At 40.3% G+C, this 25,536-nt stretch overlaps 3 protein-coding genes across 4 annotated transcripts; 2 read left to right on the top strand and 1 right to left on the bottom strand.

The window, feature by feature from the left end:
• On the top strand, nucleotides 6,018-7,631 carry LOC8076036 (growth-regulating factor 10). Of its 2 annotated transcripts, XM_002454434.2 has the most exons (3): nucleotides 6,018-6,470; nucleotides 6,570-6,863; nucleotides 6,994-7,631. In XM_002454434.2, exons 1-3 carry the CDS (start codon nucleotides 6,044-6,046, stop codon nucleotides 7,353-7,355), a joined length of 1,083 nt encoding a protein of 360 aa, XP_002454479.2. In that variant the 5' UTR covers nucleotides 6,018-6,043; the 3' UTR covers nucleotides 7,356-7,631. The 2 variants fall into 2 exon arrangements, with proteins under 2 accessions (XP_002454479.2, XP_021314636.1); XM_021458961.1 differs by having other exon boundaries at nucleotides 6,018-6,863.
• On the bottom strand, nucleotides 14,056-16,308 carry LOC8073217 (pentatricopeptide repeat-containing protein At1g74900, mitochondrial). Its single transcript, XM_002452712.2, has 2 exons — nucleotides 14,611-16,308; nucleotides 14,056-14,148 (listed from the first exon to the last, which is right to left on the bottom strand). Exon 1 carries the CDS (start codon nucleotides 16,299-16,301, stop codon nucleotides 14,793-14,795), a length of 1,509 nt encoding a protein of 502 aa, XP_002452757.2. The 5' UTR covers nucleotides 16,302-16,308; the 3' UTR covers nucleotides 14,056-14,148; nucleotides 14,611-14,792.
• On the top strand, nucleotides 21,600-24,684 carry LOC8073216 (rho GTPase-activating protein 5). Its single transcript, XM_002454433.2, has 5 exons — nucleotides 21,600-22,220; nucleotides 22,948-23,068; nucleotides 23,143-23,262; nucleotides 23,528-23,758; nucleotides 23,845-24,684. The coding sequence occupies exons 1-5, from the start codon at nucleotides 21,760-21,762 to the stop codon at nucleotides 24,370-24,372; spliced, it is 1,461 nt and encodes a 486-aa protein (XP_002454478.1). The 5' UTR covers nucleotides 21,600-21,759; the 3' UTR covers nucleotides 24,373-24,684.

Genomic DNA, 25,536 nt, shown 5'->3' with positions numbered 1-25,536 from the left:
GTCTGCAGATGACTTTGGAATTGGATTCTTAGCAAATATAGGACAACTGTTTCATAAAAGATGCAATTCTAGATTAGTGCTGTCAAATCCTCTTGAGTTTGACTAAATTTATATCTAAAGATATCCATATTTATCATATTAAACATGTAATGATTAGATTTGTCATGGAATATAGGTCTTATTTAGTTCCAAAATTTGTTTAGTTCCAAAAAATTTTGCAAAATGGACACTGTAGCACTTTCGTTTGGATTTTTGTCAAATATTAATATTATTCAATTATGGACTAACTAAGCTCAAAAGATTCATCTCGCAAATTACAAGTTAAACTGTATAATTAGTTATTTCTTTTATCTATATTTAATGCTTCATACATATGCCACAAAATTCTAATTCTATGTGACAGGGAATCTGAAAAATTTTACAAAATTTTTTGGGAACAAAACCATATATGTCATGGAGTACTCCCTCCATACCCATAAAGTACTCCCTCTATACCCATAAAACAAGTCATTTTGGACAATGTTTGAGTCAAACATGGGAAATATAAATCATGAATAACTTTTAAATTGTTGACTTTAGAAATGTGAAAACCATATGAATAGATTTGTTTTAAAAAATATTTTTATAAAAATGTAAATATACCATATTTTAATAAATATTTTTTATTAAAATATAGAGTCAAAGTTAGGTTTTAAAAATTGTGTCGTTGTCCTAAACGATTTTCTCTTTGGGTATAGAAGGAGTATATATCTTAAAGTCATAAATATTGATACTATATACGTACTCCCTCCATCCACAAATAGATGCACATCTCGTTTTTTAAAGAGTCAAACTTTTTAAAATTTGATTAGAAATATATCAAATAATATTAATATTTATATCTACAAATAAACATATTATGAAAATATATTTTATATTTAATCTAATAATATATATTACATATGATAAATATTAGTATATTTTTATATATATTTAATCAGACTAAAAAAATATTTAACTCATCGAGAAATAAGATGTGCACTTCTTTGTGTACCAGAGGGTAGTTTTTAGGCCCTCTTTAGTTACCCACCAAAATTTTTTCATCCATTCCATCGAATCTTTGGACACATGTATTGAACATTAAATGTAAATAAAAAAATAAACTAATTACACAGTTTAGTTGAGAATCACGAGACGATCTTTTAAGCCTAGTTACTCCATGATTAGCCTTAAGTGCTACAGTAACCCACATATGCTAATGACAGATTAAGGCCCTGTTTAGTTCTCCACCAAAATTTTTTTCATCCATCCCATCGAATCTTTAAACACATGCATGACACATTAAATGTAGACAAAAAAAATAAACTAATTACACAGTTTGGTTGAAAATCGCGAGACGAATCTTTTAAGCCTATTTAGTATATGATTAGCCTTAAGTGCTACAGTAACCTACATGTGCTAATGACAGATTAATTATGCTTAATAGATTTGTCTTGCAGTTTCCTGACGAGCTATGTAATTTGTTTTTTTATTAGTTTTCAAAAACCCCTTCCGACATCCTTCCGACATATTCGATGTGACACCCAAAAATTTTTCATCTCTAATCTAAACAGGCCCTAATTATGCTTAATAAATTTGTCTTGCAGTTTTCTGACGAGCTATGTAATTTGTTTTTTTATTAGTTTTTAAAAATCCCTCCCGACATCCTTCCGATACATCCGATGTGACACCCAAAAATTTTTAATCCCCAGTCTACAGGCACTTAACGACCAGGGAGTATGGAATATGGGGCAGCAGTATGGTCTGTCGACATGTGTGCGTGAGAGAACTTTTAAAGGGTTCCGTGGCATTGGCCCATTGGGTGGTCAGAGGTTTGCTTTCACTCGCTGTTGTCGCAGTGAAATTTTTTCTAGGGTAGCGTGTCAGTTGGAACTGCTGAAGCTCAGCTTTTACACTGCCGCGCCGCATGCCTGCAACTGCAAGCCTCCCGTGTGGACTCCGACGAGGCGACGACAGCTGCATCGACACGAGGATGCGTTTGTTGTTTGAAAACCTCCAGTGAGGCAGTGGGCTTGGTACCTAACCAGTCTCCGTCACCGCCGAGCTCGACGTCGTCACCGGCATCTGGCTGGCAGACCGTCCGAACGCGGCCGCCAAGCTGGGTACAGCTCCACGCCGCACGCGGCTGCCCCCGTGATCAGCCTCGTAGTCCCGCCCGGCGACCGCGAGGGCCGCCGGATCGGGGGTTACGGCCCAATCATGGCGTGATAACAGCCAAAATCCGTGGACCGCCGCGGCTGCCGGCGTGGGGAACGACACGCCATGTCCTTGCCCCAGCATCCGTAGCACGCGCGCGCGCGCCCGCCCCGGCTCCCCGGGACCCCAGCTCCCTCGGCAAAGGCACGAGCCTGCTGGCGCCTGGCTGCTGCACGCGCCCGCCGCAGCGCGGACAGCGCCGCAACGGTAGGGGCCGGCCGGGTGGAGTGGAGTGGAGTGGAGCAGAGGAAGACAGATCGCTCATCCCGCTCTGGCGCTCTCCGTCGGCGTCTCCCTCCCAGTCCCGTGTCTCGTCCTGTTTTTTTTTTTTTTACTCGCCGCGGCCCGGTCTGTCCGATCTTCCCAGTCAGCGACTAGCGCTCGCCCGCCTCTAGACCCAAAATGACTTTGGTTCCTGTACTATTCACCAAGAAAATGGCTCTGGCCTTGAAAAATTTTACAAAAAGTTTCAGATTCCTCGTTACATCGAATATTACGATGCAGGTATGGAGTATTAAATATAAACAAAAATAATAATTAACTGCACAGTTTATCTGTAATTTGCGAGATAAATTTTTTGAGCCTAGTTAGGCTATAATTGGACAATATTTATCAAATACAAATAAAAAGTGCTACAATACCCATTTTGTAAAAAATTTTGGAACCGAAGCCACGTTAATCAGACTCTTAGTATTGCATGAGATGAGGAAAGTAGTGAATTGCATCCTTTGATTAAGGCACTTTTTGGTAGAGCATCAGATCCAACTTAGATAGCTCCATTTATAGTTCAGATGATAAGATGAAATAACTTGTTTTTGTCTATATATCGACACAATATCATTGATAGTCCATCGAGGGATATACCTACGATGGTGAATTGTATGATGTAGTTGTGCGTGATAAGAAATTAGATGGTAACACAAGCACATGAACACAAAATTTGGATAGGTTCAGGTTGTCAGTATGACATAAAACCCTAATTTTGTGTTCTAATTATTGTATTGATTGTAAGCTAAGCCCAGGATTTGTATGTGAATGGTGACTAGGGCCCCTCTCCTCTCCTTGTATACTCTAGAGGGATAGGGTTACAAGGAAATTGTCCTAGTTTGGTCTTGTTTAGTTCTTAAATATTTTCAAGATTTTCCATCACATCGAATATTTGTACACATGCATGGTGCATTAAATATAGACAAAAATAAAAACTAATTGCACAGTTTTCTGTAATTTACGAGACGAATCTTTTGAGCCTAGTTACTCTGTAATTGGATAATATTTGACACATACAAACGAAAAGCGCTACAGTAGCAAAAACCAAAAATTTTCGCGAACTGAACAAAGCCTTAGCTATATGGTAGGCATTCTATTTGGATTGCAATATCAATAAGAATCCAAGTAAATTATATCTTCTATATCTTGTGGTACCTAAGGGTATATCTCTCACACTATAGCTTTACTGGTAAGAAGAACATTGGTTAAACTAAGGCCTTGTTTAGATCTAAAAAGTATTTGGTTTTTGATATTGTATCACTTAGTCAAATAAAAACAAAAATAATTGTACAGTTTACCTGTAAATGGAGAGACGAATTTTTTAAGACTTTTTGATATTATTTAGCTTTATTGTCTCTCCATTTACAGGCAAACTGTACAATTATTTTTGTTTTTATATATATTTAATACTCCATACATATGCCCCAATATTCAATATGACGGAAAATCTTGAAAAGTTTTTTATTTTAGGGGTGAACTAAATAAAACCTAACTCCTATTAGTTGTTGAAAAAAGGTGAAATGTTCATAATATCTATATATTAACTTTTTTCCATCTTCTCCTCTCTCCACTTGTCCTCCCCATGTTGAAAATGCACTGCACGCCTCCCTACTCCTCTTTCTCTTCCGATGCTGATTCGCCCCTTCCCACCACAATCCCGTGCCAATGTGGCCTCTTCCATGCCATGGCAAATCAAACCGCACGCTTGGGCTATGTTGTCGAGAAAGGATCCTCGTATCAGTTATTTAATAATATTTTTCTTTTATAAAAAATCAGCTAATAAAAATTCCTGCCATAACTTATTAGCCAAACGAAATTAATCATCCTCTTTCTCTCACTCTATTCGGTTCAAATCTATCAGTCATTTAATAATATTTTTCTCTTATAAAAAATCAGATAATAATAATTTCTACCATAACTTATCAACCAAACGAAATTAATCATCCTCTTTCTCTCACTCTCCTCGACAGTGCGATTCTCAAAGATTCTTCAACTGAGCAAAGTGGGGGTAGGAGAACCTCTGGTTGGCGCTCATGAGGAGCGGCAAGCGGAGCAGAGAGTGTTTGGGACGTCTGTCCATGTTTTCCAGCTTTGCTCTATGTTTTTTAGTCAAACAGTTTTAGCTCCACGCACTCAGTTCGAGGAAAAAGGGTAGAGTTGTGAGAGCACCTTAAGAGGTACTCCACAAACTACAGTTTTTCGTGGAGCTGCTCCACGGTGGAGTTTGTCGAGCAGAGTTTGTGAAGCAGTCCCAAACACCCCCTAAATATGTCCTAAGTTTCATCAGATATTGAAATTATAAAAATAAATATATTACAAATGCTCTAAAAACAGACCTTTTTGGTTATATTATGAGTTTTCTTGATATAAATATTCTTATATTTTATTATTCTATACTAGGCTCTATTCGTTTGTTTTATAAGTCGTATTTTTTTATTAACTAACAAAGTTTTTCTTAATATTAAATCAGCGAACAGTATTTTCAGCCATCATTTATTGAGAAGTCAATAAACTTTAGATTTACTCAAATATATAAAAGATATAGTAATATTAATTATGTGTAATAAGTATCGTTATATGAATCTTTTTTTTGTGCATATCGTCATATGAATCATGAAATATATTTTTATAGTAAAATATACTTAATAGAGATATAAATATTGATATTTCTATATATTTTTGTGGGAAATTTCTATATAAATTTAGTTAAACTTAAAATAAATTTAACTTAGTTTACAACTAATCTATATTTTTAAGTTTACTCTGAAAACTAAAATCTTTTTAAGATTCTCCGTCACATCGAATGTTACAGCACATGTATGAAGCATTAAATATAGACAAAAATAAAAATTAATTATACAGTTTACTTGTAAATGGTAAGATGATTTTTTGAGCCTAGTTAGTCTATAATTAGACAATATCTATAAAATACAAACAAAAGTATTATAGTGTTCAAAACCTAATTTTTTTTGAAACTGAACAAAGCCTAAATAGCAGAATTGTTTTTGGTTATGAGATTTTTCTTTAACGAACCCGGCCACATCCAAAACAAACAAATGATGTCCTTTTATCGGACGAAAAGAAAGGGTCGTACAAGTGGGTTTTGAGGGGTCAGTCTTTACTCCTCTCGAAGTGGCTCAAGTCACGGCATGGTGCAATGGCGGAAATTATTAAAGAACGCGGAACGAAACAAAAGGCTGACAATCGTGTCAGAAGTCAGAGCGGGAGCCTGCCTGATCTTCACGTGATATGGCGAGTAGATCCACGCGGAGTTTTTCCCTTGCATCATTTTTCTTTCACCGGTTTCTACAAATCGTAAACCATATACGAGCGCTCGCATTTTGGTATTACTACCTCCTAATCAAATCAAATGTTTGACACTGCAGGAGTAGTGATAAAAGAACGGGGGCAAATCGGAGGAGGCATTCGTCGTATCCTACCCAAGACATTGCGAAAGGCGAGTGTGATAAAAGCCCGGCGCCCCGGCCAAACTCCGCCAAAAAGGCCAAAAGATATCCCATGCGTGTCATCTGCCGCTGCCATGGCAGGGTGGCCATTGCCAGTGCCACCGCAACGACACAGCTTTTACTCCGACGACCACTGTGCTCCGTTTGCTTTTGAAGAGCGCACACGCCGGCCGGCCGTTACCGAGCGAGCGACCAGACGACGGGAGCCGTCACGCATAAATATATCCACCGCTTCACACTTCCCTCTGACACCGCTGCTGTCTCTTCTTCCCTCTCCTCTCCTCTCCTCTCGTCTCGTCTCGTCTCGAGAAGCTGCCCGCGCGCTCCCTCCCCTCCCCTCCCCTTCCCTCCATAAAAGTTGGAATCCAAACCAAACCGCCGCAGGGAGCGCTGCGCAGCAACACCGACCGGTGTTCTCCGAAATGGCCGAGGACAAGGAGACCGAGTCGCCGCAGCCGCCGGCCAAGCAGCCCCGTCTCTCCTGCGCCGACACGAGCGCCGGTAAGTACACTCTAGTCCGGTTGGGTAAAGTAGCTGGGTTGGGTACCTGTCTAGCTGATCGAGCCAACGGTTTGGCGTTTCTGTTTTGTTTGTCTGCAGGAGAGGTGACCATGGCGGCCTCGTCGCCGCTGGTTCTCGGGCTCGGCCTGGGTCTCGGCGCGAGCGGGGTCGGTGAGCGAGACGCGGATGCGTCCCCCGCGACTGCGACCGCGACTGCGACGGCGACGCCCAAGAGGCCGTCGGCGCTGACGTTCATGCAGCAGCAGGAGCTGGAGCACCAGGTGCTCATCTACCGCTACTTCGCCGCGGGCGCGCCGGTGCCGGTGCACCTAGTGCTCCCCATCTGGAAGAGCGTCGCCGCCTCCTCCTTCGGCCCCCAGCGCTTCCCCTCGCGTAAGCACCGACAAAAGCTTCAGCCGCCACTTGGTGTTCCGTTCCTGGCGTCGTGGATGTTTCGAGTTTGAGATGGAACGATAAGGGTTTTGTTTTGTTTGCCGTATGGAATGAATGAATGTGTTTGCAGTGATGGGCCTGGGGAGCCTGTGCTTCGACTACCGCAGCAGCATGGAGCCGGAGCCCGGGCGGTGCCGGCGCACGGACGGCAAGAAGTGGCGGTGCTCCCGCGACGTGGTGCCGGGCCACAAGTACTGCGAGCGCCACGTCCACCGCGGCCGCGGCCGTTCAAGAAAGCCTGTGGAAGCCGCCGCCGTCACCGCAGCCGCCGCCCCGACGCCGAGCGCAGCGGCCGCCAGCAGCCTCGGCGCTGGCGGCGGCCCCGGCTCCGTCCACCGGGGCGCCGCGCCCCCGCACCCGCACCCGCACGGGCTCGGCCTCTCCTCCCCGACCAGCGTCCTCCTCGCCCACAGCGCCGCGCGCGCCACGTGAGGTAGCGCGCCGCGCGCGGGCCGGCCGACCGACCGGGGGGTCGCCGTCTTGGGCTCGATCTCGCACTTGGGCCTCGGAATCACGAGGGGAAACGGAATCCGCAGGGATTACTATGTCGTGCGTGCTGTAATTTTTTGTTTCTTTCTCCTTTGTTTCTTCTTTTTCCTTCCCTCGTAAAAGTCGCAGCCCTTTTTTTTAAAAAAAAAAACCCGGTTGTTTTGGATGTCCGAATCCGATTGCAAGCGACGATGGCTCGCTGCGTGGCTTGTCTTGTTACGTGTGCTATGGTTTGGTGCTGAGCTGCTGACATGGTGGTGTGCCTGGTGCCTGTAGCTTCGCGTTGGCCTGTGACACCTGTACCAGGAGGGGGATCATTTTCTTTTGTTGGGTTGTGCTTTGTGGCGAGCACGCCGGGGCCTTGTTTAGTTTCAAATAATTTTGCAAAATAGAAATAGTATTAATTTCGTTTGTATTTGACAAATATTATCCAAACATGTACTAATTAGACTCAAAAGATTCGTTTCGTCAATTTCGACCAAACTATACAATTAGTTTTTCTTTTCGTTTATATTTAATATTTCATACATGCGTCTAAAAATTTGATGTGACCGGAAATCTGAAATGTTTTGTACTCCCCCCATCCCAAATTGTAAGTCGTTTGACTTTTTTTACCCCAAGTTTGACCACTCGTCTTATTCAAAACATTTGTGCAAATATAGTCAAATTTAAGTCATTCTTAAAGAACTTTTATTAATAAACCAATACACAACAAAAAAAAAGTGATATTTTGTATAAAACTTTGAATAAGACGAGTGGTCAAACTTGATATTAAAAAAGTCAAACGACTTACAATTTGGAATGGATTGAGTAATATTTTCTGTGAACTAAACAAGGCCCCGGTGGTGTTGCCGTGTTGGGAGCGGTGGGCAGGGGCGGATGGGGGGCCCGGCTCGTGGTTCCTCCTGGGGGACGCGAGGAGGGACAGGGGTGTGCTGTGTGCAGCGGCTGACCTTGTCAGAGGCTCGGGCAGAGTGACACGGCGTTGGATGCTGCACTCTCTGTCTGCGCATGGCGCAGGCGCAGCGGCCTGCGGCGGTGTGGACCCGCTGTCTGTTGCGTCGCCGGTGCAAACCATCGTCCGAGAACTTGGACTGACGTCAAGCTGCCTTGTTACGCGGGAACGGTGATGGTTGGCCTGATGGTTGAGTACTCAACTTTTTATTTTGACCTATATATTTAGATTTTAGTTGCTGAAAATTTGACGCCCTATTTAGATTAGTTGCTGAAAAAATTATAAAATAACTACTATAGCACTTTTATTTATATGTGATTTAATTATAGATTGACCAGATTTAAAAGATTTTTGTCTTGTAAGGCTCTGTTTAGTTCCCCACTAAAAAATTTTTCATCCATCCAATCGAATCTTTGGACACATGCATGAAACATTAAATGTAGATAAAAAAATAAACTAATTACACAGTTTGGTTCAAAATCGCGAGACGAATCTTTTAAGCTTAGTTACTCTATGATTAGCTTTAAGTGCTACAGTAACCCACATATGCTAATGACAGATTAATTATACTTAATAGATTTGTCTTGCTGTTTCCTGACCAGCTATGTAATTTGTTTTTTTATTAGCTTTTAAAACCCCTCCCGACATCCTTCCGACACATCCGATGTGACATACAAAAAATTTTTATCTACAATTTAAACAGGGCCTAAATTAAAAGCAAACTACTCCCTCCGTCTCAAAAAAAGTGTCGTTTTAGGTTTTCGTGCCACAAGTTTGACTCGATTTGTAGAAAATACATGCAATATTTATATCTCGAAATAAATTTGTTAAAAAACTAGACTTAAAGATCTTTCCAATAATACTAAAGATGTACTATAATTATTAATATTTTTTACTATATATTTAGTTAAAGTTATTTCTCGGAAAGCGAAAACGACACTTATTTTGGGACAGAGAGAGTATATAATTATTTATTTTGTATCTATTTTTAATATTTTACAAATGCATCGTAAAATTTGACGTAACGAGAAATCTTATACAAAATTATTTTTTAGGCTAACATTGTCGTAGCCACTTAGCCGCCATCTGAACCTCCACCAACGACTTCAAGCATAGTTCTTGGCTAGATATAGGAGAGTGTTTCGTTTATAAGTGTAGGAGACATGAGGAAACACAATGGTTAAGGGTCATTTTGGAGGAAAAAACTTTGAAATACTTATAATCCACAACTACAAACTAAGGATCCAAACAATGGAGATTTTTATGTTATCCACAATTATAATACTCTGAGAGAATGACCAGAGGAAGAGGATAAGGTGAGAGGCAAAACCATCTTTTCACACGTCGAAAGAGAGAAGTTACTCTCTACAATGGCCAGGTGAAAGGACGCAGGAGACATACGACACGTCACCTGAAAAGATTTTAACCGTTTGATCTCCATCGTGTGGCTCAGAAAACTCCCCCTACTGTGTTACTGTTTGCTGTCTAAAAATATCTCCTTCCCGAACCGTCGCTCCATCCATCTCTACACCTAAAAATTGGAAAGAACCCATCTACCACACCCATGATGAAGCCACAACTCACATCCCTTTTAGTCATGATAGACTATCCCATAAACCTAGGCCCCACTCAACCATGCATGCAAAATTGTTTTAGTAAATTTAAAAAAGTCATAACTTTTAAACTAAAAATATAAATTAAATTCCGATTGCACCATTAAATTTCTCATAACAAATCCTTCGAAACAAGATCACACATGGATATATTTAGATAAATTTTTATTACTTAATATTTATCTCTACAACTAAAAATTATGGAGAGGATCCATCCACAACTTTTATCCCTTTGGTGGTTTTTTTACTGCGCGATGACACGCTATCCCATCAACCTAGGCCTCACTCACTTAAAATTGTTTTAGCGAATTAAAAAAATCATAACTCCAAAACCGAATATATAAATTAAATTCTGATTGCATCACGCATGCAAAATTGTTTTAGCGAATTTAAAAAAGTCATAACTTTTAAACCGAAGATATAAATTAAATTTCGATTGTTTCATCCCTTTGGTGGTTTTTTTACTGCGCGATGACACGCTATCCCATCAACCTAGGCCTCACTCACTTAAAATTGTTTTAGCGAATTAAAAAAATCATAACTCCAAAACCGAAGATATAAATTAAATTCTGATTGCATCACGCATGCAAAATTGTTTTAGCGAATTTAAAAAGTCATAACTTTTAAACCGAAGATATAAATTAAATTTTGATTGCACCATTAAATTTCTCATAACAAATCCTTCAAAACAAGATCGCACATGGATATATTTAGATAAAATTTTATTAATGAATATTTATCTCTACAACTAAAAATTATGGAGAGGACCTATCCACAACTTTCATCCCTTTGGTGGTTTTTTTACTGCGCGATGACACACTATCCCATCAACCTAGGCCTCACTCACCTAAAATTGTTTTAGCGAATTAAAAAAAATCATACCTCCTAAACTAGAGATATAAATTAAATTCTGATTGCATCATTAAATTTTTTATAACAAATTCTTCAAAACAAGATCACACATGAATATTTATCTTATAGAGATAAAATATTTTCTTTTATTAAGTAGAAACAATATTCTAGGTTCAATGGACAATGTTCTGTCTTTGTAAAAAAAATGTTATCGATTTAGAAGAATAGTATTTTGGTTTTAGGTTTATGAAACTGATATTACAATATACATAAAAATACATAAATACATGACATAGATAAAAATAATAAAAAAATCTAGAGTAAAAAGCATAAAAAAAATAAATACACAAAATGGAGAAAAATTTCAAATAATGTCAAAGGGTTACTTTTTAAATATCGTAAATATATTTATAGAACATTAACATCACTAAATACATCATAGAACATCATTAAATATATTATAGAACATCACATCTATTATAGATTACATGTATACTAAGTGAACACCGTAAGAAACATCATAGAACATCACATATATATATATATATATATATATATATATATATATATATATATATATATATATATAACGTAAACATGACATAACACAATATAGAACACTAAATATATACTACATAAATATCACATATATATAGAAAATAAAAATAAAAAAAATAAAATTACTAAGAAAAAAAATATAAAAACAAACATAATTAACAAATGATAAAAAGTGCATAGAACAAATAAAATTCATGAATAATTTAAATAAGGATAAAAATAAGATTAAAAGAAAGTAAAATATAAAATAAGAATGAAGAAACATAGAAAATCTGAAAAGAAAAAAGAAAAACAAATAGAAGCAAGGAAGATCAATAAAAATAAAACCAAAAGAAAAAGGAAATAAAAGGTAAAATTAAAACAAGAAAAGAATAAGGAAAGGACAAAAAATAAAATAAAATCGAAAAACAAAAACTGAAATGAAATGAAAAAGGAAGAATATAGACAGAAAAAAATATTGTCCACGTACTTACTTTATTGGTTTTGTCCTTAATCATAGTCAACTGGACTCCCATACCCAATGTGACTATGACATAAGTCGATTCCATAAAACATGAATGCAATCTACTGCTTTGTCTTATGTATAGTATGTCATTTCCTATTTTGCTTCTATCATAGCAGTTGAAGGAGATGCTTCCTCACAGCATTTCTTAAAACCATTCCTTGTTATGGACCTGTGCTACACTTTTTCTCCTTAGAATTCTGCAAAAGTTGGAATTGCTCTCTTCTTATTATATGCTTCCTTTAAAACAAAATTATAGGTAAAATAACCGCACTGTAATTAACATATATCACTATAGAGACTTCATTTAGCCACTGAAATATGTCTTGCATAACCTGATACTTCTCTACTCATGATTGGAACTATATATATCACTAATAAAGTATTATACAAACAGGATGACAAGTGCAATCATTAGCACCCGGTCTCCTCGGCAACAAGCCTGGTGCACACCATCAAGCATACTTTTTCATTTTCTATACTGATATTGTGGTTGTGTTTTTTTAGATATAGCAGTTTTTTTATGCTATATTGTACTGCTCTTCATGTAAAAAAACTGCTGCAAAACTGCATATAATATATTACTGCTCTTTATTTCCAATGTATAATAACATATGTAACATATATACCTATACACATATTTGTATACTATTCTTAATTATTTTCAATCTACAAATTAAACGTATTATGTTTTTTTATATAATGCAACACCTATGCTATGCTAACCCATGCGCGCGAGGGCGCGCACCATCTACTAGTATCCTATATTATTATCTAGCTTCGGGTGGATTACAAGATACACCGCAATTTTGCGTTCAGAATTTTTTTAATCCGGATTGTAGAATTGAAAGGGATTCAAACAGCCCATTCGTCAAGTGAACACTGCCTCGTCCCCGTGCCGTCGTGCGGCCATGCCTGAACGCCGCTTTACACCTTTCACCTTTCCACTCTGCCGAGCTGGAACCCAATCTCTGAGCCCCATTTGACCTGACCGTCTGACACCCGACTACTGCCAAGACCCATTGCTGGCAATCGCCACACGGGCTGGCTGGCAATCGCCACAGCTCGCCATGGCGCAATGTACGGGGTGCAAACTGACATCGAAGCTCAAGCTCAACCAGACGCCTCAAGATATGTGATTCCAGTCTTGTGTAGTTGTGTTTGCCCATGATACAAGTTTAGATCTAAAAAGTTTTTAAATTTTAACGTAGTTTCGTTTTTATTTTATAAACACTATACAATCTAAACTTAAAAGATTCGTCTCACGATTTATATACAAATTATACAATTAGTTTTTGTTTTCATACCGAATTTTGCGGCATATTAAATATAGAGCATTGTTTAATTGACAAACATTGTTTAATTATTGTATAATACATCACCTCTGCTCTGCGCCTCTGTTTCTGATGGAGCAATTTTGTTTTTAATTGACAAACATTGTTTAATTATTGAATAACTGTGCTTAAAAGATTTGTCTCATGATTTACAAGCAAACTGTACAATTTGTTTTTGTTTTCATCCATATTTAATGCTTCATGTATGTGCCACAAAATTCGATATGATGGAGAATCTGGATAAGTTTTTAGTTTTGAGGTGAACTAAACAAGGCTTTTTGGTTTTTGAGGTGAACTTTCAAAAATCTTTGCTCTCAAAAAGTTCGGTCAACAAAGGAACATGTCCACTCCCAGTGAAAGGATAGTAGTGAATAGTTATCTTTAACGGATAGCATGGTTCCGAACGCATAGCAGCAAATGAAAGTCCAGTGGCGATGAAGCGCAAAATGCAAGCGTAAAATGCGCACCTACCAACCAGTGAAGAACCGCCCAACTGTAAAACGCAATGTTGTGCCAAATACACTATGGTCCATAACAATTGAATGCCGTGGCATAAACCTTTGTTCTGCCACTTGCGTTGACATTGGTTGTAGGAGTACTGAACATCTCATGCTACATGCTAGTGAATCAGCGTAGGCACAACCCCCTGATTCCTGCAAAATCAAATGGCAGATTTAGGAATTTATGATGTGTGTTATCAACTGTAGTGCACACCAGGCTATCTCAATAGCTACAGCAATCTACCATCGCCCAAGCCAAAGTTCAACATCAAAGAGAACAATGGGGAAAACATCGAAAGAAGTGCAGGTATCATGAGTAGAGATCCTGCCTTATTGATCTTCTTCAGCAAGCCCGCCCACACTATTCATCCGAATGCTCGGCAATCCATCTGCTACATGCCTATATATCCATCACCATAAATCTGCAGGAAAAAAGTGTAAAAATTGAAACATACAAACTACAGCCATCCCATCGCCCACAAAAGGCACGGCTTCACACATATCCAGTAATTTGACTAAAAGAAAATCAGCACACCCTGATCTCGCTGCCTAAAACAAACACATTATATACCTATTTTCTGCAAGTGTTAAAAGATAGATATCATTTCTTGCAGTAAAAGATGATGGAGAGAATTTACCATGTGCTTGATATCTTAGGTAGTGTTTGGTTTGGGGGAAGGACATGGAAGTTGTGTAACAGGCAATCTGGCATGAAGTATGAAAAGCTCTTCTATTTTCTGACAAGCTAGTAGAATTATACCGTCCTAGAGTACTAGTAAGTCTAGATCACATGAGCAGAAGATATTACACTAAACAATCTGTTAAACTATTATGATACACATAGTCAATTGGGCAAACTTGTGGATAAGTTTTAGAACATATACCTACAATGATGCTTCAGCTCCAAATCAGAGAGATCAGTAATCACTGCACTGGACAGTAAGAGTGCTAACTGGCTAGGTTCTCCTGGTGCAGCATCTTGATTTTGATCTTCTGTAGACTGTACCCAGGGCGAAAGATGAAGAGAATGCCAAATGTGTATATCATTCGAAAAATCCAACGCCAATCACAATCTTATTTCTCGTCGCAAGCGTGTATATTTCTCCTGCATTCTCAAGAGCTCTCTTGAAAGCTCTTGATTTCCAGTGAGCATTAACCCATTCAGGACACGATTGAACATAAACCTTCTTGGCAAGTATCCTCTATCCACCATCTCCACCACCATTCTGGCGGCCACCGCCATGTCCTCTGCCCTCTTACGCACAAACATTGCACTTATTATAATATTATATGTATCTTGGTTGGGCAAGCATTCCTCTCCCTTGCTCATTGTCTCGAACAAATGCAAGGCCTTCTCGATGTCCCCTTCCTCAAATAAATACCCGATAAGAACATTGTATGTCTGAACATTAGGCTCACAACCTTCCCTCTTCATCTTATCCAAAAGCTTCATAGCTCGATCAATCTTCCCAGCATGGCAGAGGCCTCGGATCAAGACGGTGTAGGTAACCACATTTGGAATGTAACCCTTTCTGATCATATCATCAAACACAGCGACGGCGTCCTCCACGTTGCCCTTCTTACAGGTTACCTGAATTAACGCGTTATAAGTTGCAATCGATGGTGTGCATCCTTCTCTAGACATTTCGTCAAACACTTTGCGGGCTTTGTCCAGCTGCCCCGCAACACCCAGCCCATGCAGTACGGTAGTGTACGATACGACGTCAGGCTTACAGTTCTCGTCGTTGCTGCCTCTCTTCTTCATCTGGAGGAAGAAGTCCCATGCGTGCTGCAACTGTCCAGAACGGAAGAAACCTTTGAGGATGATGTTATAGGTTGTTTTCGTTGGGGCAATCCCTGACTCGACCATCTGCCGCAGGATGTCGAGCGCACGGGAGGTGTCCTTGACGCGGCACCATCCGTCGGCCAGGGTGTTGTACGTGACCGCATCAGGGGGGAACCTCCGCTCGAGAGCACGGACGAGGGAGGCGGCCTTGCCTGCGTGCCGCGACTTGACGAGCGCGTCGAGGAGGGAGTTGAACAACGGGAGGTCCTGCGCGACGCCGTGAGAGCGGTGGAGCGAGAGGAAGAACCGGACGGCGTGGTCGGGGCGGCGGTGGGACACCGCAAACCGCTCGAACATGATGGGGAACGTGCGCGGGGTGAAGGCGAGCCCGTGGCGCGGGAAGAGCGCGAGGATGGAGCTCGTGAGCTGGCGCGGGTGGCGCAGGCGCGCGGCGAGGTCGAGCGCGAGGTCGACCGTGCACGGGGAGAGGTCGCGCGAGCGCTCCGGGAGGCGGAGGAGAGCGTGGAAGAAGAGGAGCGCGCGCGGCGCGTGGTGCCACAGGAGCTTGATGACGGCGTTGGCCACGGGGGCCGGGATCGGGAGCGCGGACGCGGGGCCGGCGGCCTGGAGGGACGCCGAGAGGGAGCGCGCCGACGCGGCGGTGAGCGTGGAGGACGGATGGTTCAGGACTAGCGCGGCGATCTGGCGCGGGGATGGGATCGGCTTGTTTGGGGATGCCGGGGGCATGGGTGCAGCGGAGGTTGGCGGTGGTGGCGGCGGCGGCGGCATCGGGGAATTTCAGTGACGGGAATACAGAAGTGTCGAGATGGTGAGTAACGGACTAACGGTCTTTTGGACTAGCCCAATCGGCCGAATCCCCAGGAGCCGAGGGGAAAAAGAAAAAAAAGGCCTTCTCCTTCACCAGCGAGTCCAGATGGGCGCAGCCCATGGGCCTGATTGCCCCAAATTGGCAAGCATTGTGCTGATTCTCTTTTTTTTTTCTGAACCAAAAAAAAAAATGCTGATTCTTTGACATTGTGCTGATTCTTGACGCGTTGTGCTTACAGCCTTATACCGTTACGGAAGGATGAATCGATGATATGATAATATGATATTGATGAGAGATGGAGGTAAGTAAAGGACGTGTGGTTATTTCATCATAAAACCAAAAAACTCATATATATAGACCCTGTTTGGCCTCTAGAAACTGAGATGAATTAAAAAGCAATATAATAATAAAACAGACAACACATTCTAGATATTGGTTTCAATTTATAAAATTCAAACAGACCCATAAAGTAAAAATCTAGAGCTATGAGACAACGTGTACAGTCACACGAGTAGTTGTTATCAAAGACCTCGCAAGATTTCCCTTCGTTCTATATACAAATTAAACATTATGGAATTACCATAAGACAAAATTACAAGATAAAAAACATTGTATTGTTATCTGTTAAGTTTATCTAGTATGTGGCACTGCATAAGATAATATTAATATATTTATTCAAAAAACATAAATGCAAACGCGAATGCTCATAACACACGCATGTAAACTCATCCATGAATGCGTCGATGTGCATGTTACTCTATGTAAACTCATCCATGAACGCATCGATGTGCATGCATGTTACTCTAACGAGCATCACGCTATTGACGTGTACATTATCTATCATTAGAAGAATTGCATCATTTAATCCTCAAATGAATTCGGTAAAATCTGAGCATTCGTGCTAATTAACGTTGAAGACTTTCTTTAACCAATAACAAACACATGACCATAGGAGGGCTTCACCTATACCAATCAAGACACCCGTAATAGTAAGCACTCAACACGGGACTAGCCATGTTTTTTTATGGGTTGAGGATTCATGAGAGTGAGGCTGCTCCGAGTTCCGATGTTGACCGGCCAAAGGGCATCTGTGCTTTATCACATCAAACAAGTGGCGCCTCTCAATCAGGCAGAAGAAACAAGGACAACAAAAGTGCCGTCCCTCGTAGAAAGGACAACGTGAATCTATACTGGTAGCCCCCATGCTTTAAGCAAAGTGTTTCGCCACCTCGCCATGTTGTCACGAAAAGAACAATGGACGCTCGACCAATCGTTTCATGACACCATAAACTTGAGCTCCTAAAGGTGATCCACCGTAGTTTATAGTAGAAAAAAGCCAAAGACATACCCATCCGTCCCAGAATAACTGTCGTTTTAGATTTTCATATCATAAATTTAATTAGATTTATAAAAATACGTTCAATATATATATCTATAAATAAATTTATTAAAAAATAGATTCAAATATTTATCCGGTGATACTAGTTATGTATCATAAATATATTTAATTAAAGTTGTTTCTTGGAGAATGAGAACGGCAAATATTTTAAGACGGAGAGGGTAGTACTTACAAGACAGATTTTTTATCCGTATCATTAATTTTGTTTAAATATATTTTTTCACTTTGTTTTATGCAGATAAGGGAACTACTCGTTTTGGTTTGCTTACAAATGTATCCAAAGTAGTTCTCACAAATGTCACGGTACGTATATATACTCCCTTTGTTCCAAATTAAACAAAGTTTTGGTTTGTCTAGCTAGCTAGGTACGTTATTTTTCCTATATGTATCCAAACATATATCCGAACAAAAGTTTTGGAAAATATCTATTGAAACAATAGTTTTTATAAATAATATCTATATTAACTAGCAAGTATATGTTTCATAGTCTTTATTTTGGTTGGGACCACCTTTGTATGGCTTTTTAGCACATTGGAAGTCAGCAGGTCTATACGTCGTCCTATCCTCCCAACCCCTGTACTATCGCTACCCAACTTTTATCAGCTACTCCCTCCGTCCCTGAAAGAATCAATTTATAGAGTTGTCCTAAGTCAAACTTTTTAAACTTTGATCAAATTTATAGAAAAAAATGCTAAGATTTATAGTATCAAATAGTATTATTAGATTCATCATAAAATATATTTTCATATAATGTGTATTTTATATTATAGATGTTGTTACTCTTTTCTATAAAGTTAGTCAAACTTTAAAAAGTTTGACTGGCACGGATCCTAGGAATTGATTCTTTCAGGGACTGGCATCACGAGTATCAAAGATGTAGTGGTCATACAATCCAACTGTCCAAGGGACGAAGAAACAAAACTATGGCCCTGTTTAAATCCTAAAAATTTTCTCTTTATTTCATCAAATCAAATCTTGAGACACATTAATATAGATAAAAAATAATTAATTATACAGTCTATATATAATTAATTTATAAAACAAATCTTTTAAATATAATTAATTTATAATTAGACACTAACTACAAATAAAATAAAAATACTACAATAACTAAATTCAAAAAAAATTGTGAACTAAACAAGTCCTATGGGCTATGGCTATTTATCGCCTCGCTCTACCATCAGCGTACGTCCAATTCCAGCAACAGCTCTTTTTTTCTTGTTGTGTGACCACAGCCCATAAGGCCATAACGATAAGTGATACTGTATCAATGTTATTAATAGTACGGAATACAGTACCAAACAGAGCTATCCATGGCCGTACGATAGCTTGGGGCATTGTTGCTGCCAATCCTACGGATAAGAGCCATGGGCGGCTCCACAGTAGCGTATGTACTACTCACAATATTTGCTCCCTCCATAGAGGATTTAGAAATTGTTTAGAATATAATTATACTTACCAAAAAATTATTAATTAAGGAATATTTTTTCCTGTCCACTTCTATTAAATATGGTTATAGGTACATTTCATAGAATCATGATTCACATGAAAAGTGCGGTGAGGCTAACCAATTCTTGGCATCCCCATCTTTTTTGCTATTTTGCTTGCTGGAGTAACGAGGCAACGACTTAAAGGCTCACACCGGTCAAAGCGACTAGCGAGGACCAGTGGCGGATCTAGGATTTTAATCATGGGGGTACGAACAAAAACGATATAGTTCATTAACATGGACATAAGATAATTAGATCACTAAATGATGATAAAATAGATGTGAATGTAAAGTATTAAGGTTGTTGTATGAGCTGAATATACTAGCAATTATATATAATAATATATTATACATGTACATGTAATTAAATGGTATATATACCAGATGTTTTTCAAACAATTTTGGGGGGACAGCTGTACCCCCATGTTACTACTCTACATCCGCCCCTGGCGAGGACAAAGCAGTCCAGAAACACACCCGCGACCGCCTTCCTTTGCTTCACTTGCCTCTTTTCTTAGAACGACTACTAAAAGCTATATAGAGGGAGTATTTGTATTGTTAGTTTATCATGAAATGCAATGGCGCATGAGCCATGAGCATGAGGTGAACAATGCGGCTAGGACTAGCAGGTTAGCTAGGGATGAAACCGAGGATACCATTAATCCTACATTATGTCCATATCTCATATTTTATCTTATATATTTTTTTAGATATTAGAACCAGATTGTTCAGATATTGATATCTATTTCATATATATATATATATATATATATATATATATATATATATATATATATATATATATATATATATATATATATATATATATATATATATATATATATATATATATATATATATATATATATATATATATATATATATATATATATATATATATATATATATATATATATATATATATATATATATATATATATATATATATATATATATATATATATATATATATATATATATATATATATATATATATATATATATATATATATATATATATATATATATAGAGAGAGAGAGAGAGAGAGAGAGAGAGAGAGAGAGGCAATAATAAATTAAAAGATGTGAAAAATATTAGAAAAAACTAGATTTATTTATATAAAAAACTATTAGAGATTAATATGAAATAAGAATAAAAATCATAGTACAGATAATATTATTAACTAACTAATTAGACAATTAAACATCTAATCTATGGGGTGTATTAAGGGAGTTATGGGAAGGTTGGGGGTGCCAGACCCCCCTCAGCCCCCGTTCCCTCCGCCATTGTATAGTATTCAAATTCGGATATGGTTCTAAAATTAATTGTTCATATTCAAATATAGACTATTCATATAATGTTTTGACTCTTTTTAGACGGACAGATATTTGAAAACATTCATCTTGTTTTCATCCCTAAGGCTAGCGTTAAAGGCACGGGGTGAAGGAGGAAGATAGGGCTCCACACGAGTTCTTGGGCTATCAAAGCCGTTCGTTGGACGGTAGAAGATAGTAAGGGCTTATTTAGATTACTTGGGCTAACAACTAGTTGATAAAGTTTATCCCTTGTTGAGAACTGAAACATGTGGACTAATAGATGGGTAAAACTCAACATAAACTAGTTGTTAGGCAACTAGTCCATCTAACCTAGCTACCAGGGACTAAAAGTTTCTACCGATTGGATAAAAATCACAGCATACCTTGATCTCATCCGCATCCGCTCAGCTAGACGCAACCCTATCCTTTCGCACATCCGCTCGGTTCCCCTACCTCGCGCTCGTGACTATCCTCCTCCACCGCACCTCCTGCTCGCCGAATCATGCCTTCACCTAAAAAAACTAATGACTTAGAGGGCTCTAACTATTTGTGTTTCTTTACATATACCCAAATCTTGTTGTGCCTTTACATGGCTGTTTAGAAATATGATTGTTATTTGGACCTGAACTATTACTACTATAATAAACTTTAAACATTTCTAGACAAATCTATATGTTCCAAGCATGCATTTAATTAAAATTTCTCTGCTATTTTCTTCACTCATTTCTTAGACATCCAAAGTCAATCTCACTAGCCACGTTGGACGCAAACAACCATTCAACCGTACGAATCAGCGAACAGTACTTTCTGTCATAGCTTATCAACTAAATAAATAAGACACAGCAGCCGTCTCTTTTCAACATCACCAACATCATTAATAAAGATATCATAAATCCCACTGCTGACTGCCCCTCTCTCTCTCTGTCTTAATCTATCCATTTTATTTGAGATAAGATGCAGTCAAAACCACCAGCCAGACGGAAACAGCAACAGCTGATCCAACGAGGCAAGCCGCAAGCGTAATCACATGAGGCGGCCAGGAATAAAAACTGTTGCCTGTTGTATAATCTGGCAGTTAGTAGAACAAACCATCCATCCAGCGAGGCTTTTGCCTAGAAACACAACACACCACGCCGCCGCCGCTCGCCGCCCACTTCTCTCCCACCTCCCCTCCACTCTTTGCTTCTCGCGCAGGGGTTAGAATAGAATCCCCATGGCGCTGTCGTCCGAGATCCGCTTCGGCCACCAGATCCCCCTGTCCCACTCCGACACCGACGACTCCTACGAGGAGGAGGAAGAAGAAGAGGAGGAAGAGGAAGAAGAAGAGGAGGAGGAGGAGTTCGAGGGGGAGGAGGAGGAGATGGATGAGGTGACGGTTTCGTCTCCGCTGATGCTGCCGGCAACGGAGGCCAGGGGAGGAGGGGTGTCCGTGGTTGAGATGGTGACGGGGGCGCTCCGGAGGTCGCTCATACTGTGCAGCAGCAGCGCCGGCGCCGGTGTGCGCGAGCCAGAGGAGCTGGAGGAGGACGGGGCTGCGCCCCCGCCGGGTATGCAGATAGGGGGACCAACGGATGTGCGGCACGTCTCGCACGTCACCTTCGACCGCTTCGTCGGCTTCCTCGGCCTCCCCGCCGACCTCGAGCCCGACGTACCTCGCCCCGTGCCGAGCGCCAGGTCAGTCAGTGTTCCAACACCTTTACTCCCCCCATTGTTTGATCTGCGTTTGTGCATAGTTTCCTGCCCGGGATTCGCAGACAATTTTGTGGGTGAGCTCTGCGACTGGGATTCCGCCCCCAGGAATTTGGAATTTGGCGCCTGGTTGGACTGAATTTTGCGTCTTGCTAACGTTAAGCTAAGTTGTCCAACAGCGCTACCTAACTGAACAAACATGTCAAAGTACGATAGCTGTTAGTCTGTTTAGCTTTCGGGTTTACATAGGATGATGCGATGAGCCAATAAGGCTGTTGCTTTGTGATCGTGACCTCATTTTCAGGACAGCTGCTGTTTCCAAGGCTGACATGATCAAGTTCAGCTACTGCCGAATATTCTAAAGTGCTTTTCCTGTGGGAAATAGGTCTGTTTGTACTTGCCAGGGAGTGGGATATTGTGATGCTCTGTACTTTTTAGTTTTCTATATATATTCATTTCCAGGTAGGCAAAGATATTTAAGTTTATTATCGGTTTTGTTTAGTTAGTGTTTATCTGTGGCATTGTCCTGGTAGCGATGTACCTCATCCATAGCCTTTGAGTTGCACTAAGGGATTCTAAAAGTTTGACACCTTAACTTGTGCTTCCAACAAATAGTTTCTGTTTTCCTTGACGCACGTTGGATCCTGTACGTCTATATTTGCTGAAGCCTAACTGTATTTCGGTTTACTAAACGGTATATTTCTGTATACAGTGTAAGCGTATTTGGAGTTTCACCAACTTCCATGCAGTGCTCGTATGATAGAAGAGGAAACAGTGTGCCGACAATACTGTTGACTATGCAAAGGAAGTTATATTCACTTGGGGGTCTTCAGGTAACAGATGCGGGAAAATTTTGAAATCAGAGGGGCAGCACTCATAGTTCTGATTTTGTTTCTTGTTCGATTAGGCTGAAGGGATATTCAGGATAAATGCAGACAATAGCCAGGAGCTATATGTGAGGGATCAACTAAACAGGGGGGTTGTTCCAGATGGTGTTGATTTGCACTGCCTCGCTGGACTGATTAAGGTTTGTTCGAGTGTTTACCTTTTCTTTTTTCCTTTTGCATTTCCTTTGTTTGTTAACTTGGCAAACTTTTGCATATATAGATTAGCCATGTCACTGTCAACAATTTTAATATACAGAGTCCTTAAATATGTTCATTCAGACACACCCAATAACCAATACACCGATCAATATGAAGCACAAACTATAGCTCAACTAATTAAGATTCCTTTTCATTTAGTTTCTCTTCTACATTAGTCATGATTAATGTAGGGGTTGCTGATTATAGGCATGGTTTCGAGAACTTCCAAGTGGAGTATTGGACTCGTTGACTCCAGAACAAGTGATGCACTGCAACACTGAAGAAGAGTGTAGCCATCTTGCAAGTACCCTACCTCCTGTTGAAGCAGCATTACTTGAATGGGCCATCAATCTCATGGCAGATGTTGTGGAAAATGAAAGCTACAACAAGATGAATGCTCGCAACATTGCTATGGTTTTTGCCCCAAATATGACCAAGGTTATTGGCAAGCATATTTGCTTCTGTCTACCTACATTATTTTTTTAGAATCTGTAGTCTAACCACGGAGCATTGATCTCTTTCAGATGGCGGACCCCTTGACTGCTTTGATACATGCAGTTCAAGTGATGAATTTCCTCAAGACATTGATCTTGAAAACTGTAGATGAAAGGGAGGAGGCTGCTAAAGTAACCAGGGCATTCCCATCGAACTCTGGTTCCCCAAGCGACAAAGATGAACCACAAACTTTAGAGCATTTGGACATGCCCTCCGTCTGTTCAAGTCAGCAAAATATGGATTATCCTATAATTGATGAGGCTAAGCTCGATCAGTTCCTTTTCAGAGTGGAAGCAGCTCTTCATCATGAGACGCAAGGCAGCACAGATGGACACAAGAATCATGACAGTAGTAGGGGTGACCAGAAAAGCGACAGTGAAGTTACTCCATTGGACACTGATCTGACCAGCCAAAACGAGTTCAATAACAGCAACGAGGAAGGTCTCTTTGACAAATTTAAATTTAGGAAAGGAGTAGGGAGGCTCTGCAGACACCCTGTATTCCAGTTCAGTAGGTCCATGAAGAAGTCCGATGAAGCAGAGCAAGCTTGTGTATAGGGTATGCCTGTGTAGTTGATAACACCGCCATTTCTGCAACTTGTTTACTGTGTAGGTCTTCAGCTATTCTCCTAGATTGTCTGCCCTAGAAAGTATTAGCCCCTTTATTAGTACCGATTTGGGTGTATATGTTACTATGTCAGTTGGTCACTTCTCACCGTCCTAATTGTTAGAAACCATCATGCAGATCTACTGTAAGTGTAGTGATCATTATTGATTTGTCAGATACAATCTCTTGTATGATTTTTCATTTTACGTGAAGATTTGCTTGGTGCTTAATCTACCCTGCAGTGCAGCAGTCTTCGACATTTATCTCGTGATTGTCTATGCACATTTTTAAACAGTAAGTCCTTGTTCTGTAAATTTGTGTTGTTCCGCACGGATCTTCTGTAGGTGACGACTGACGAAATCAAGTTTCGGCTTCTAGAAGAATTTGAGTAAGCACCGCGGGGTCAGCAACCTCCGAGGCAAAGTTGCTACTATTATGCTTCGGCTTCTAGAAGAATTTGAGTCCGCCAATCTTGAATGTTCTCATTGTTCTGGGATCTTCTCACTGGCGTTTTCCTATCCATCCCATCGATCAAGCCAACGTCGACGGCAAGTTGTAAGAAGCATGATACTCCGCGATTCGCACGTTTATACCGTCAGAGTAGATACGCGTGCTTTGATAGAACCGTAGGAGCCCGCCGGCGCGCTGCCACAGCGCCACGGCTCCCTACCAAAAATGCAGCAGGGTTTCAGAACGTGGCTCCCTATCAAATGCAGCAGGATTTCAGAATGTAAGGCGCACGAATTTCTCACCCTTCTGCCATCATCCCATCAGAAACAAATATTCCGGTATATATTGCTTCAACGCAAATAAGACGTGGAACAAAAAAAAAAGATCGGATAAGATTCACGCTGATCTGATGTGTAGCTCCACTGGACCATATCCATATGCGCCTCTCATCGTGTCGAATTTGGTTTACCTTCCTGAGCTAGAAAGCACGCGGGTGACCGGATACACGGCATGCATGCGGCCGGCGGCACTGCAGGTTCGCTCGCAGTGTGCTGCACGAAACCGGCCTTTATAAAAGGTTTCGAAGAATCGAGTGCGCGGCGCGCGCGAGTGTATCTATAGGCGCGCGTAAGTAACCCGGTCCCAGATCGGAGGCCGGAGCCGTG

Source organism: Sorghum bicolor, chromosome 4 (assembly GCF_000003195.3).
Source record: "Sorghum bicolor cultivar BTx623 chromosome 4, Sorghum_bicolor_NCBIv3, whole genome shotgun sequence".
NCBI lineage: Eukaryota > Viridiplantae > Streptophyta > Magnoliopsida > Poales > Poaceae > Sorghum > Sorghum bicolor.
The sequence above is the reverse complement of the archived record's forward strand: the minus strand, read 5'-3'. Positions and strand labels throughout refer to the sequence as shown.

Coding starts and splice junctions, on each gene's coding strand:
- LOC8076036 (XM_021458961.1), top strand. CDS start 6,044: ATGGCAGGGTGGCCATTGCCAGTGCCACCGCAACGACACAGCTTTTAC. Junction 6,864..6,993: donor CCCCCAGCGCTTCCCCTCGC/GTAAGCACCGAC, acceptor ATGTGTTTGCAG/TGATGGGCCTGGGGAGCCTG.
- LOC8073217 (XM_002452712.2), bottom strand. CDS start 16,301: ATGCCGCCGCCGCCGCCACCACCGCCAACCTCCGCTGCACCCATGCCC.
- LOC8073216 (XM_002454433.2), top strand. CDS start 21,760: ATGGCGCTGTCGTCCGAGATCCGCTTCGGCCACCAGATCCCCCTGTCC. Junction 23,069..23,142: donor ATTCACTTGGGGGTCTTCAG/GTAACAGATGCG, acceptor TTGTTCGATTAG/GCTGAAGGGATATTCAGGAT. Junction 23,263..23,527: donor GCCTCGCTGGACTGATTAAG/GTTTGTTCGAGT, acceptor TGCTGATTATAG/GCATGGTTTCGAGAACTTCC.